The sequence below is a fragment of the Talpa occidentalis genome, unplaced genomic scaffold (assembly GCF_014898055.3).
Source record: "Talpa occidentalis isolate TD23 unplaced genomic scaffold, MPIMG_talOcc4v2.1 talOcc4.12, whole genome shotgun sequence".
Lineage (NCBI taxonomy): Eukaryota > Metazoa > Chordata > Mammalia > Eulipotyphla > Talpidae > Talpa > Talpa occidentalis.
The window spans coordinates 84,896,484-84,910,217 of NW_023601212.1; the positions used below are offsets into that span (position 1 = coordinate 84,896,484).

At 39.8% G+C, this 13,734-nt stretch overlaps 1 protein-coding gene across 1 annotated transcript in view; it reads left to right on the top strand.

Moving 5' to 3' along the window:
• TRRAP (transformation/transcription domain associated protein) overlaps nucleotides 1–13,734 on the top strand; it is a 111,774-nt gene that overhangs the window by 52,834 nt on the left and 45,206 nt on the right. The window contains 11 exon segments of the mRNA XM_054693708.1: nucleotides 1,633–1,701; nucleotides 5,841–5,960; nucleotides 6,189–6,308; nucleotides 6,660–6,824; nucleotides 6,920–7,101; nucleotides 7,334–7,532; nucleotides 7,972–8,100; nucleotides 10,171–10,437; nucleotides 11,634–11,840; nucleotides 13,199–13,357; nucleotides 13,470–13,604. Of these exon segments, the coding sequence (XP_054549683.1) occupies nucleotides 1,633–1,701; nucleotides 5,841–5,960; nucleotides 6,189–6,308; nucleotides 6,660–6,824; nucleotides 6,920–7,101; nucleotides 7,334–7,532; nucleotides 7,972–8,100; nucleotides 10,171–10,437; nucleotides 11,634–11,840; nucleotides 13,199–13,357; nucleotides 13,470–13,604 (1,752 nt within the window).

Genomic DNA, 13,734 nt, shown 5'->3' on the forward strand with positions numbered 1-13,734 from the left:
ATAGACATTCACAAGTATAGTTAAAATAAATGAAATTATATCACTTCTTAGTTGGAGCACTTGAAATGTACACTCTGACGTCATATACACAATCATATTATAACTATAGCTTTCATGTATGAAATCCATGCATGTGTTCTCAATGTCCTGATGTTTTTTCTTTTCATTACTTTTTTTTTTTTTAAGATTAGCCTGTCTCTTTCCTTTCACCTGTTATTTCTTACTGCACTTGCATTCCTGCCTGAAACAACTTTGGTGTTTGTTTTTGGGTGTGTGTGTGAGGTGTGTGTGCGTGGGGGTGTGTGCGTGGGGGTGGGTGTGTTTTATAACTTCCAGTCTCTGACTTGGGAAATTTTTTACAACCTTACAAAAAAAACTGCTTTGTAGTCTATAGTTAATGAGTAGGCTAAGAGTTGTCTTCCCTTTCTGGTTTATTTAGGGGATTTTTTTTTTTCCTTCTCTTGCATTATAGCTACTTTCTGAGTGGTGGAATATCCTCTAAAATCAGTGTTGATGGCTGAAGCTGCTGTTTGTGCAGCCACTAAAACCTGACACCCATCTGACTGAGCCTACCCCAGACCTGTATCATTGGTGCTTTTGTGTTGAGTGTATGGGATTTCCTGACTTATTCTGTGCCTGGTACTGTGATTAAGGGCACGTTGCTCTGAGTTAGTCATGCTCTTTAGAACTGTGCTCCACCACTGGGACCTTTGTTTTCCCTCATAAAATAGACTTTTGAGTTTAATAGCTCAAGTGTTCAGCATTATTTTAAAGGAAAACTACCATATATAGTGGACTTATGTTAATAACCCTGAACATTTTTCTTTTTTAGAATTGTAACAGCTTGCAATTTGGTCTTTAAGTCTCTTATATGTCAGTTGTTTTGGATATAGCCTTATTGAACTAAAATGAATTAGCATTAATTTTCCCTTTGGGAGATTTAAGAGCAGAATAAAGTGATGCCACTGACTTTTCTGCACTTGTAATTGTGTTCCTTTCATATCTTTAAATATGTAGTAAGATTAGGTTTCACGAATTTATGTTGTGATGACTAATATTCTTCAAGGAATTTATTGGTAAGACATTATTAGCTAGTACGTGGCTTCTTTGAAGAAATGTGTATTGTTTTCATGTTTTTCAATGTGTATTCCTTGGAACATTGAGTTTGCAAGATACGGGTGCTCCTTGAACACTTCATTTGCAAAACACAACTTACTGTATTTCCCTCTTGAAAGTTTATTAATAAACTCTGTCAGGACTTAAAGGGACAGAGAAGACCTCTTTCAATCATCAATTCCCAAGACTGTTTAACCATGGAGCAACCTCTTATTGAACATCTACAGTGCAAATTACAGAGTAGAGAAAATCCTGACATGGCAATAGACAGGTTTCAGGACATTTTCTGTTTCACCGGGGTAAATCCAACCATTCTGTTTACAGAACATAAAATGCCAGTTACCTTCATCAATAGTTTGGTAGTTGGACTAGAATAATAGAAATCACCACCATTCTCACATTAAATATGAATAGAATTAATGATGCATATGAGTTTTTACCTAAAAGTAGCATTTTGAATTGAAATGTTTCTTAATGTGAGGAAGAAATGTCTAAGGGTGTATTTTTTCCCAACAGCAACATCTGCGAAAGTGGATGGAAGTGGTGGTCCTCACCCATAAAGGGGGCCAGAGGAGCGACGGAAACGTGAGTGGCTTGTTTGTTTCTGGAAGGGCAAGCCTGCTGTGTACTGCTGTTACCGCTATTAATATTGGAGCAGTGCTTTTAATTAAAATACCGGTCAGAAATTTAGTTTTATATGACTAATTCATGTATATTGTTTCACATCTTATTAGCATTACATTTTGTTTTTATTTGTCTTAATTGCTGAATGTTTCTTTTTATGTTTCTTTAAAATCCCCCTTTTGTTCACTTATATATGATGTTTTTGTTGATGAGAATTCTGGGTGGCTTGAAATATTAGTATTTCAATTTTACTAGGTTTGCTTTAAAGTGTATTTTCTAGACTGTACTTGGCAGCTGCTGCTTGCATGGTGGTGCATTCCTCAGCTGTTGTTTCCATTGCTTTACATCATCATTGCCTCATAAAACAAATATAGATTTTAGGGCATAATAAAGCATTAAGGAGAATGTAATAAAGCATCCCATAAATATTGGCAAGTATGTTTTCTAGACCTCAATTACCCTACCCTAACTATTTGCCAAAAGTCAAATGACCAGTACTACAAAACACATTTTTATGACTTTGAGGGAAAACCGCTTTCGTTAAATTTTAAGTGTCTGGTGTTGGTCATTAGAATTTCTCTTAAAATTGAATGATTCTTCCATTTAAACTTTAATATTATTGGTATATGTTAATATCCTTTTAAAGTATTTTGTAAGTTGATGATTGTCCTATAAGTGGGATTGTGTTTCCATAATTTCCAATTACACCTGGTGAAATTGTATAGCAGCATCCTGAGAAGGGAATTCCTGTAGCTCTTCAGGGGCATAATTAATGTAGCCTTTGTCCTCCTGTGCCTATTTGTTGGATGCTGTTTCTTTTTTCTTTTTGGCTTTATTTTGACCATTCTGTGTTGAGGTGTTTTTGTTTATGTAAGTCTTGTTTACTGCTGCTTCTAAACAACCAACTAAACAGCAAAACTAAACCAAGATTTTAAACTTTTTTAGGAGTGTTATGCCATCCGTGACCTCTTGGAAGGTTTGTCATTTATATATGCAGGGCAAAAGTCAGAAAATCTTGGTGGGGAGAGCAGAGTGTATTTTAAAAGCCCCAGCAAGTACCCATCTCACATCTGTTAGGTATTTCTGCTTTATACTTTCTATTTGTTTTTTATAATAAGTAGTTAATCCTCTGAAACACATAGTTCTAGAATAAATATTTAAAAAGCTAGTGGGTAGATGAATAATTTCAGTTGTGTCAAAAATATTCATGAACTTTTTTACAGAAATCTGTTACTTGGAGGGTAGTTGGAGGTGGGGCAGTTGGAGCCTTGATACTGGGAATTACTTGAGCTCGTGCTGAAACATGTTGATCACAGCAATAGTGTATTCCCTGGGTGTGTCCTACTGTGTGCGTGAGGCTGTATATCTGAGATCAGGCCACAGTGTGGGGCTCAAAGGCATTGTGGCTACAGCCTCATCACCTCAGCCCAGGGCCAAGCTGCCTTTCTGTTCTTAAGCTGTGATCATTTTTATGAAGTTACATAGGGTTGGTAATGGGTCTTTGAAAGTTAGTTTGTTACTATTTGGTAGAATCCCTAAGTAACATAGTCTGATTGAGAAACTGTAACTGAAAACATGCTTAAGAGTTGACTAAACAATAAATTAAAAGCCTTTTTTTAACATCAGGTACCTCGATGAACAGAGCTTTGCACTGTCATTTTTAGGAAGGTTTGTCTTTTACGTATCAAACTTACAGGCAAGAACTCAGGACCAACTTTTATGACATGTCTGTACACATGCACATATGTACACACACAGAGCTTCACAAGATAACCCAGGTATCTGGAGTGTGGTATCATGGCCTGTGGGTTGCTCTGTGTGGGGGTCTCAGACATGCTTAATTGATGGGGCTTATACCTCCTGTTACTATTTCGACTTTAACTGCAAAGATTTTTCTTAAATGTCTTAGCACTACATAAAATCTAAAATCACTCACTCTGAAGAAACCAGTTCTTAAAATGTATTTGCATGCAATGAGTTCTTACAGTTTCTCCCCCTAGGTAAGAATTCCAAATTTCCTCTTTTTAAAACATGATATAGGGAAGAATTACAGTATTCAATACTATCAGAAGGGCTGTTTGACATCTGAAGGGTGAAAGGTGTATTTTTTGCTGTTGAGCATTTGTTTATTACTGTGTGCTTTCTGATAATTGTCTTTACTGTCTTGTTTACCCCAATAATCCTTGCTGTGTATGAGTATTTGGGAAGTTTTTATGTAAATAACATAAATAGAAAAAAGATGATTTTCCTCCCCATCCTCAGGAAAGCATTTCAGAGTGCGGGAGATGTTCCTTGTCTCCATTCTGTCAGTTTGAGGTGAGAACAATCTATTAAAAGTCAGTTTATGACTTGCAATGTGAAGAACAGTTTATATTTTCTTTTCTTTTCTTTTTACCTTTTTGTTGCCTTTTTTCATGCTGTAATTTTTGTTTTGGTTCAGCCTGCCATGGAAGGGGTAGAGGTGAGAATTTCAGTGGAGGCCCAGGAGGGGTTGTTGTTGTTGTATTTTGGTTTTGCTGTGACTTGTGGTTCTGTGATGGACAAGAGTGCGTTGTGCCTTTGAGTGCAGTGAGCCGTATTGTCTGTCTGTGGCAGAGTTGTATTAGTATCCTTGCTGTGAACTGTCCGGATGCCACGCATGTTTTCTATTAGGATGTTTTAAGCAAGATTCTAAGTTCTTTGGTTTTCTACATGCTCGAACTACAATACTCACTGTGATTTAAGATTCAATTGGATTTTGCTATCATGATGTTCATATGAACTTATACATCTAACAACCTCCTAAGAGGAAACTCCACAAAGAAATTCATCTGTTAGAAATTTGAAGGAATTATATTTTTCAGACTGCTGACTTACTGACTGCTTTGAGTTTAAGACCTCATTGTTCCCCTGCACCCAGTCCCCTGCATCCTTCTCACCCACACACTAATATATAGTCACAGCATTGTGACTTGAGCCTGTCAAACTCTGAGCTTTCCCTTTTCTGTAAAATGGGAGTGGTAACCTCTGTCATGGCCATCATCTTGGCAGTATTATGAAGGACACAGGGTATGATTTCATGACAGTGCTTTGAAAACAAAAAAACATAATATAAAAATAATCGTAATTAGAATGTTATAATTTCAGGATAGATTATTCTCTGTCCAAAGACTTAAATTCTGTAGAAGAGAGCTCTAGAAGTAGGATGGGGAGACAAAAAATTTTTCTCATTTCTTATCCATCTCATTGTTTTGCCTTTTGGTTTAAAGAGAAATTTTGGAAAGTATCTCAGATGCTGCTAGGATGTGGTCTCATGACTAGTGCTTATTGCCCCCATTTTACCACGCTTAGAGAAGTGGATGTGCTCTTGCACGTCATGCAGAATGGAAAATCAAGGACTCTTCCCTTCCCTGTGGCCATGTAGAACTCCTCTGAATTGCAGACACAAAACTGGAGCTAAAACAGAACAATTGACTGCCGAGCTGTTAGCACCTTAAAAAATGCAAAATTTCTGGTGTTTCACATTTTTTCATGAATCAGTAGAACAATTCGTCAGCTTTATCTTTAGACCCAGTTGACAAATACATAGTGCCATGGCCAGTATTTATATATGTTGATACTTATTTCCAGAATAAATACCTAAGTATTTTTTGAGGACTTTCTATGTGCTAAATTTTGAGGACAAAAGAAGCCTGTGCTCTCAGAACTTAGTGTATTGGGAAGACCCCATAATGTCATAGCAAAGTGGGGGAATCCTAAGACTCTCACAGCCACAAATGCAATTATCACTTTCTCCATGAGGGGCTAGTGTAGGTAACCCTTCAAGTCATTTCTAACACTAGTCACTTCTTCTCATGAAAACAGCACAGTCATGTCAGGTATATAGTTAGCTCCTTCTCCCTCCATTGACATATGAAATCTCAAGGCCAAGGGCAGTTTCCTTTGGCTGAAGTTGTAATCTGAGATTGGTAAGTTGTGGCTTTGTACATGTTAACTCTTTGCTTCTGTTCGCTAGCCTTGAGAATGTAACTAGACTGTATATTAGGGTTTGTAGTAATAGTTATATCTCTGGCTATTGAAATTAATTGGCATGTTTTATAATTTCTGGTTTTCTTCATTAGGAAATGAAAATTTGTTCAGCAATTATAAACCTTTTTCATCTGATCCCAGCTGCACCTCAAACTCTGGTCAAGCCTTTGTTAGAGGTTGTGATGAAAACAGAACGGGCTATGTTGATTGAGGTAATAGTTAGCTTAGATGATTAATTGATTCTTCTCCACCTGTTCCTTCTAATATTTTTACTTCGTTATATTTTAAATGGATTACTCTAACAATGTAAAGATATTGCTTAGGATTGTTAATGCACTCCAGTTAGGAACAGGAGAAATGCATTCTCCTACAGTGTTATGTATAAGATCAAGAAAAGCCTCAATCCTGAGAAGATGCGGTTTTCACCACGTGTTTTCCAGGCCGGCAGTCCATTCAGAGAGCCTCTGATCAAGTTCTTGACTCGGCACCCTTCTCAGACAGTAGAGCTGTTCATGATGGAAGCAACACTGAATGATCCCCAGTGGAGCCGAATGTTTATGGTAGGAGTTGCAAGGAGCTGGAGTTGGGTGACCCTGCAGATTGGTGAGACAGTCTGCTCTGAAATCCAAAATTATTATTTTACTGTTTTCTGATATAGTTGAACATTGGAATATCATTTTCTTGTGTATAAAAAGTTCAAGTCCAGGAATCACTCTCTAGGGTTTTGATGGTGGTAACAAATGAATTGCTCAGATTATAAAACATAAAGTGTGGTTGCTGTTTTAAAAGCATTTTTTAAAAGGATGAGTATGGTGAATTTTTGTAGCCTGCCAGGAGATTTAGCTTAAAGTTTATATCTAAACCTCTTGTGTTTTGGTTAGTTTAAAACAGCATGTTTGTTCTGTTTTCAGAGCTTTTTAAAACACAAAGATGCCAGACCTCTGCGTGATGTGCTGGCAGCTAACCCTAACAGGTTCATCACCCTGCTGCTGCCTGGTGGCACCCAGACAGCCGTGCGACCTGGCTCGCCCAGCACCAGCACTATGCGTCTGGATCTTCAGTTTCAAGCCATCAAGGTATAGTGTCTTTGCGTTGGGTGCCTGAAATCCCAAAGGTGTAGTAGAGATACAGAGATAACACTGTCACTTCCCTAATTGATTCTTCTTGACAGATCATAAGTATTATAGTTAAAAATGATGACTCCTGGCTGGCCAATCAACATTCTCTGGTGAGCCAGTTGAGACGAGTGTGGATTAGTGAAACCTTTCAAGAAAGACACCGGAAGGAGAACATGGCTGCCACAAACTGGAAGGAGCCCAAGCTGCTGGCCTACTGTCTGCTGAATTATTGCAAGTGAGTGCATCTGTCCTGCTTTTTACAGCATACCATAACCTAACTGCTTTCCGCCTAGTAACCTGAACTGGAGCCTCTTCTAATTTGCACATAGCTGTGGTTCACTGAAATATGTGTAGTCAGATGTTGTAGAGAGTTGATGATAACTTGAGTTGTTTGAAAGGCAAGTCAGATAATACACAGTTCTGGAATTTGCCATAATTTAACTTGTTTTCTTATTTTAACCCTTCAGAAGAAATTATGGAGATATAGAATTGTTGTTTCAACTGCTCCGAGCCTTTACTGGTCGCTTTTTATGCAACATGACATTCCTGAAAGAGTATATGGAGGAAGAGATTCCCAAAAATTACAGCATTTCTCAAAAGCGTGCGCTGTTTTTCCGCTTTGTAGACTTCAATGACCCCAACTTCGGAGATGAACTGAAAGCTAAGGTGAGTCTCCCTGTTGTACATTAGTAGCCTCAGACATTTGGGTTCACTTTTTAGGCAACCAAGGGTACTATTTGTGTTCTGCTTTGACTCTGTTGACAAATCATAGTCCATACTGTTTTTGAGGAAAATGCTGTTATTGAGAACAAAGCAGCTCTAGCAGTGAGCCAATGTTGAAAAGTAGTTTATTAGTTTACATGTTTTTCTGAAATGACTCATTTGAAGTAAGAGTATATGAAGCTGTTGTCCCTTTTCCTCTTGTCTTTTGCAGATAGTTGTTAAACTACCTTTTCAGTTGTTAGTTAGAATAAAATATTGTTGCATTCGATTGAGTTCTAACTTTATGGTGCAGTATGGCAGAACTGGGGTCCTGCTCATCTTGTTAAAGAAATAAAAAACATGGCTTTGTTTACCTTCTTTCTCATTTTTTAATTTTTTATAGGTTCTGCAGCATATCTTGAATCCTGCTTTCTTATATAGCTTTGAGAAAGGGGAAGGAGAGCAGCTCTTAGGACCTCCCAATCCAGAAGGCGATAACCCAGAAAGCATCACCAGTGTGTTTATAACCAAGGTAGTATCACTAACAATGCATTGGTGTGAAAAGTGACTTGACAATGGAGGGGGGAAGGCACGCAGGGTGTCATTGAAATGTGTTTATGTCCCTAAGGTTTTTGTTTTTCTTGATTGAATTGGTTTGTAGCAGACCATGATAATTTTTACTAGTGAATTTTTTTTTAAGACGGTCTTACTTTTTTAATGAATTAACTTTTCCACATTAATAGATTCTAATCAGAAACAGTATCTCAGTGAAAGTTCAGATATCAGTTATTTTGTGAAAATAGTGCTTGTCAGTTTTGGCGTTCTATTGATGTTTATATCTTTAACTTTTTGAAAGAATGTACTTAAAGGCCAATAAAAATATTAGACTGAATGCAGTTGCTACTGTGACCATTTGTTGCCATGGTAGCGGAATATCTTGTGGCAGTAGTAATGTCCGAAGTTAGGTTTTAAAGTCTCTGCATTTTTGTAATAGTTTCACCAGCTTTTTTGTAGCTGAGAGGTGTTATCAAATTAAACATTTCTTTGAGAAAGGCCTGCCCTGTGCTTCTCACAATGCCTTGGTGGTTTATACAGGTTGAACTTCACTGGTAGGTAGTATTTACCTTGAGGTTGTTAGAGTGAGCGTTCTGTGTTCAGGTTGTTAGAGTGCCGTTAGTGAGTGACATTCCACATCTGCAATGTGAATTAGCACTCTGATTGGCAACTTGCACGTTCATGCCAACACACTTTGTAAGGGTACAGTTGGTTTTCTTACCTGTTTGCCCTGGGGTCCAGCTAGAGGCTGTTGTTCCCCTTGACAGGTAACTGCTTTTTAGTGGTCTTGATCGCTCAACATGGACCTTCCTCCTATACTTTCTCTCTCTCTCAATGAAAGCTGAGTTCAAGAAATTATTTTTGGTTCACATACTGATAATTGCTTTATTATGGGCAACTATGGGGAGATGAGGACCTAGGTGCAGCCCCTTCCACTGTGCTGCCTTCTCTAGGCTGTGTCTTCTGGATCAGATGCTGCTGGCTCAGCACAGGCAAGGAGTTGGGACTGGGTTGGGTGGGAAAAAATGGCAATGGGAGGCTGGAGCCCAGGGAAGGGGCTGCTGTGAACAGTAGATTCAGGAGAAAAAGGACTTAGGGGGCTAAAGGCCATCAAGGAAAACAAAGTTGTGATGGAAGACTTTGGCCTTCTAGTTTTCTGGTAAAGGGAAGTCAGTTAGGGTTCTTAGTTGAATTGAATGATTCAGTCAATATACTTAATTCAGTAGAGATGTACAGAATATTCCTCAAGAATGTATATACATGAAACATAAAAACTTATCAGGTACTTGATTATTTAGAAAACCGTAACAATTTGTTATACAGATTTTCTTTTCCAGGTAACATTTTCTGATTGTAATACTGAAAAACAAAGAATAGCTAATTAATAGTTGACCAGGGAAAAAAATCTGAATGACTTGGGAATTAAGAAGTTCCTCATTCACCTTGTATCAAAGAGGAAGTCTGCTTTTCCTCCTTTACCTACCTACTGCATTCTCACTTTGAAGGCTGCCCTTCTTTTCAATGTTGAAATGAGTTGAGTTTCAAATCTGTATGTATTAAAGGAAAACTTATATAACATTATTGATTCCCTCTATGTAGAACTTAATAATATATCATAGCCTTGTGTGTGTTTATTTTTTTTAATTTTTTAAGGTTTAAATTATTATATGGGGCCTCCCCAGTGGCGCAGCGGTTGAGTGCTGGGTTGCGAGGCTGCCCGCGGCCTCTGTGGCGCCAGTTCGATCCCCGGCTGCTCCCCGGCCACCGGAGGAGGGTCCCACATGGCGTGCAGACCTCTCCTGCCGCCCGCTGCTCCCCTCAGCAGTGTACTTCGTTCGGTCCTTCTGTCTTCTCTGCTCCCTGCTCTGGCTCTGGTGAATTCTCTCACCCTCCTGCTCTTCTGACTGTACCCAGTGCATGTATAAACAAACAAACAAACAAATAAATAAAACATGCCTCTATAAAAATAAATAAATAAATTATTATATGGCCCTTAGTTAACACAAAACCCGAAATGAATTCCTTTCTGCTTGTTTTTTCTTGGCAGGTCCTTGACCCAGAGAAACAAGCAGACATGCTGGACTCCCTGAGGATCTACCTCCTGCAGTATGCCACGCTGCTGGTGGAGCACGCCCCCCACCACATCCATGACAACAACAAGAATCGCAACAGCAAGTTGCGCCGCCTGATGACCTTTGCATGGCCCTGCCTGCTCTCCAAGGCCTGCGTTGATCCAGCCTGCAAATATAGTGGACACTTACTTTTGGCACACATTATTGCCAAATTTGCAATACATAAGAAAATTGTCCTTCAGGTACTTCCCGAGGCTGCCTCCTACCCACCCAACAGTCACATGTATTTCCACACTTTGTACTCATTGATGCTTGTATAATTGCAACCTCTAAAACTTTCTAAAGCTGTCTTTCTAAAACTGCCATTTAAAAATGCACAGTTCTGTTCAACTTATACAAAAAATGCTATGAAACTCCCATGATTATCATCTTTATGGTTATTATTCTTCTTCCCCACTTGTTGTTTTGCTCTTGATCCTCTGGATCTTTGCTTTTGAAACAACAAAATATCTCCTTTGTCTACCTGATGCTCCTTTATCTGTTGCATTCTGGCTTCTGACCTGTCACTCCATTGAAATGGAGCCCCAAACCCCTCCTTTAGCTAAAGACAATGGATAATTGAACCTGCATCCTGCCACCTCTCTGAGTTTCTGTTTCTTCCACTCATGAATTCTGTGAGCCTGGGGCAATTAGTTACTGTCTCCGTGTAAGAATTTAATGAGTGCAAAGCCTGTCTGTCCATGAAACCTGTAGTAAGCGATTGCTCTTGTCGTAGTCTATGTGGTCACTCTTGATTGTTTTCCTCTGACCATTCCCTCTTATGAGTGTCTGTAGTTTTAAACCCTGCCCTTCTAACTCCCTCACACAGCACATTCCACAGACACTTGGGATACAAATGTAGCCTCTCTGATTGACCCTTTCTCCCTGTCATCCCAGCTAGAAACCTAAGGGCCTTCTGTGATACACTTCCATTCTTTCCAGTGTCCAGGCATGGTTAGGCCTGTTGTTACCAACACCCTGCTCCACCCTCAGTGCTAGTTGGGTGGTCTTTGACCTTAATGCCCTTACTACCAGGCCTTCCCCCTCTCTTGAACTGTTACAGGTTTGCTTCTGGTAGTGGGCCATTTCACTCCATTTCCTATGCTGTAGCCCAAGTGAGATGACCTGTGTACCTCAGTAAGCTAGGTCTCACTCATCTTTGCATATGTCAGCCTAACCCAGCGTGGGCACTTTGTGGGTGCTGAATAAATATCAGAAAAAATGTGTTCATTGATCAAAACTTAATGGAGAAGGTAAATATGTTGTTTCCTTATAAGAGTCCTGTAGAATCTTAAAAAAATTGTTCATACAAAATTATCAGAACTTGTTTCTGATTGTTATCTTACTGTATTTTAAAGCCTTCATTCTCACCCCATATGAGAATTTCTTTCTTGTTCAGGTTTTTCACAGTCTTCTCAAGGCCCATGCAATGGAAGCTCGAGCAATCGTCAGACAAGCAATGGCCATTTTGACTCCAGCAGTGCCAGCCAGAATGGAGGATGGACACCAGATGCTGACGCACTGGACCAGAAAGATCATTGTGGAGGAGGGACACACAGTCCCTCAGCTGGTGCATATTTTGCATTTGATAGTACAGCATTTTAAGGTGTGTAGAAAGTACTGTAGGTTGGTGTGTAATACATTTCAGGCATGTGCTTTGAGCTTTATGCCTGTCATTTTCTGTAATGATTCATCTTTCAGTAAATGCATTTCTGGTTCATTGATTAGTATGTGTTTTGTGTGAATGACTTGGTAAACGTAGGAATTGTTTTATAGAATGTGTTCTGTAGTGTATGCTGCTTTTTTTTTTTTTAAAGATTTATTTATTTATACAAGCATTGGGTACAGTTAGAAGCGTGGGAGGGTGAGAGAATTTACCAGAGCCAGAGCGGTGCGCAAAACAAGCAGACTGACAAAGTACACTGCTGAGGGGAGCAGCAGGTGTGGCAGGAGAGGTCTGTCGCACCATTTGGGACCCTTGCCGGCGGCCGGGGATCGAACCAGCGCTGCAGAGGCTGCGGGCAGCTTTGCAACCCAGCGCTCAACCGCTGCACCACCGGGGAGGCCCTAGTGTATGCTGCTTTCTACAACTGCATTTTTTAGGGGGGTACTCAACTGAGTTATTGCTTTTTTTTAAATATTTATTTATGCATACAAGAGCTGGGGTACAGGCCAGAGACGCAGGGAGTGAGCAGATTCACCAGAGACGAAGTGGGGAGCAGAACAGGCAGACTGACTGAAACACACTGCTGAGGGGAGGAGCGAGCGAGACAGGAGAGGTCTGCTGTGCCACGTGGGTTTCTCTTTGGCTGGCCGGGGATCGAACTCCTGCTGCAGAGGCTGCGGATTGCTTCATGGTGCAGTGCTTAACCCCTTGCGCCATCAGGGAGGCCCAACTGAGTTATTGCTTTAAAGTAAAAGATAGTCATCACAAACTCTTAATTTTGGTAACTTAACTTAAAAAGTTGTGTCACTGGCCACCTCCTTCTCTAGCAAGTTACCCACTTTGTGGGATTTGTTTTTATATAAATACTTCTTGTAGATTTTGTGGCAAGTAGAAAGAACTGAATTGCAAGTTAATTCTTCTACAACCACCTCTTTTAGAATTGGGAATTTGCTTCTTGGTATGGCTAAATTTTTATGATATTAAAAATGAAGTTCTACACCTTGAGTACTTATCTTGCTTACCCTAAAGACAATGCAGTGCTTCAACACTTTTAAAAGATGTTAGAGTGAAATACACTTATATGTTGGGACCCAGCCAGGCCTGAAGGAGTGATACATATACATATCTAAGGTACTAAGAATTTTCTTGCTAAAATTATGATTCCGAATTCTTGAATGTGAGGTTGGGGGATGTGTGTGTGTACTTGCACGCGTAAGCAAGCAAGTGCAAGCAAGCAGGCACTGAGGCCTCATCACGGCCTCCCCAGTGTGATGGTGATGTTTACCCTGTGCTCACAGGTATACTATCCAGTGCGTCACCACTTGGTGCAGCACATGGTCAGCGCCATGCAGAGGTTAGGCTTCACACCTAGTGTCACTATCGAGCAGAGAAGGCTCGCCGTGGACCTATCTGAAGTTGTCATCAAATGGGAACTGCAAAGGATCAAAGACCAGCAGGTAGGGATGGTACCCTTTTTTGTCTCTGATTGTATTCCTTATGCTTCTCCTAGAAATCAGTGAGTAAAGTAGACTGACTGTATGTGTGTGTGTGTGTGTACGTGTGTTTAAGCCGGATTCAGATATGGACCCTAATTCAAGTGGAGAAGGAGTCAACTCTGTCTCATCTTCCATTAAGAGAGGCCTGTCAGTAGATTCCGCCCAGGAAGTAAAACGCTTTCGGACAGCCACAGGAGCCATCAGTGCGGTAAGAACATGTGCACGAGCATATGTACTTTCTATTTTGGGGTATGCTTTTTCTTGGCAATTACTTCATTTATTTTGTAAATTTTGAATGTGGACTAATTTCCCAGCATCATGCCAGAGAGATGGCCAGG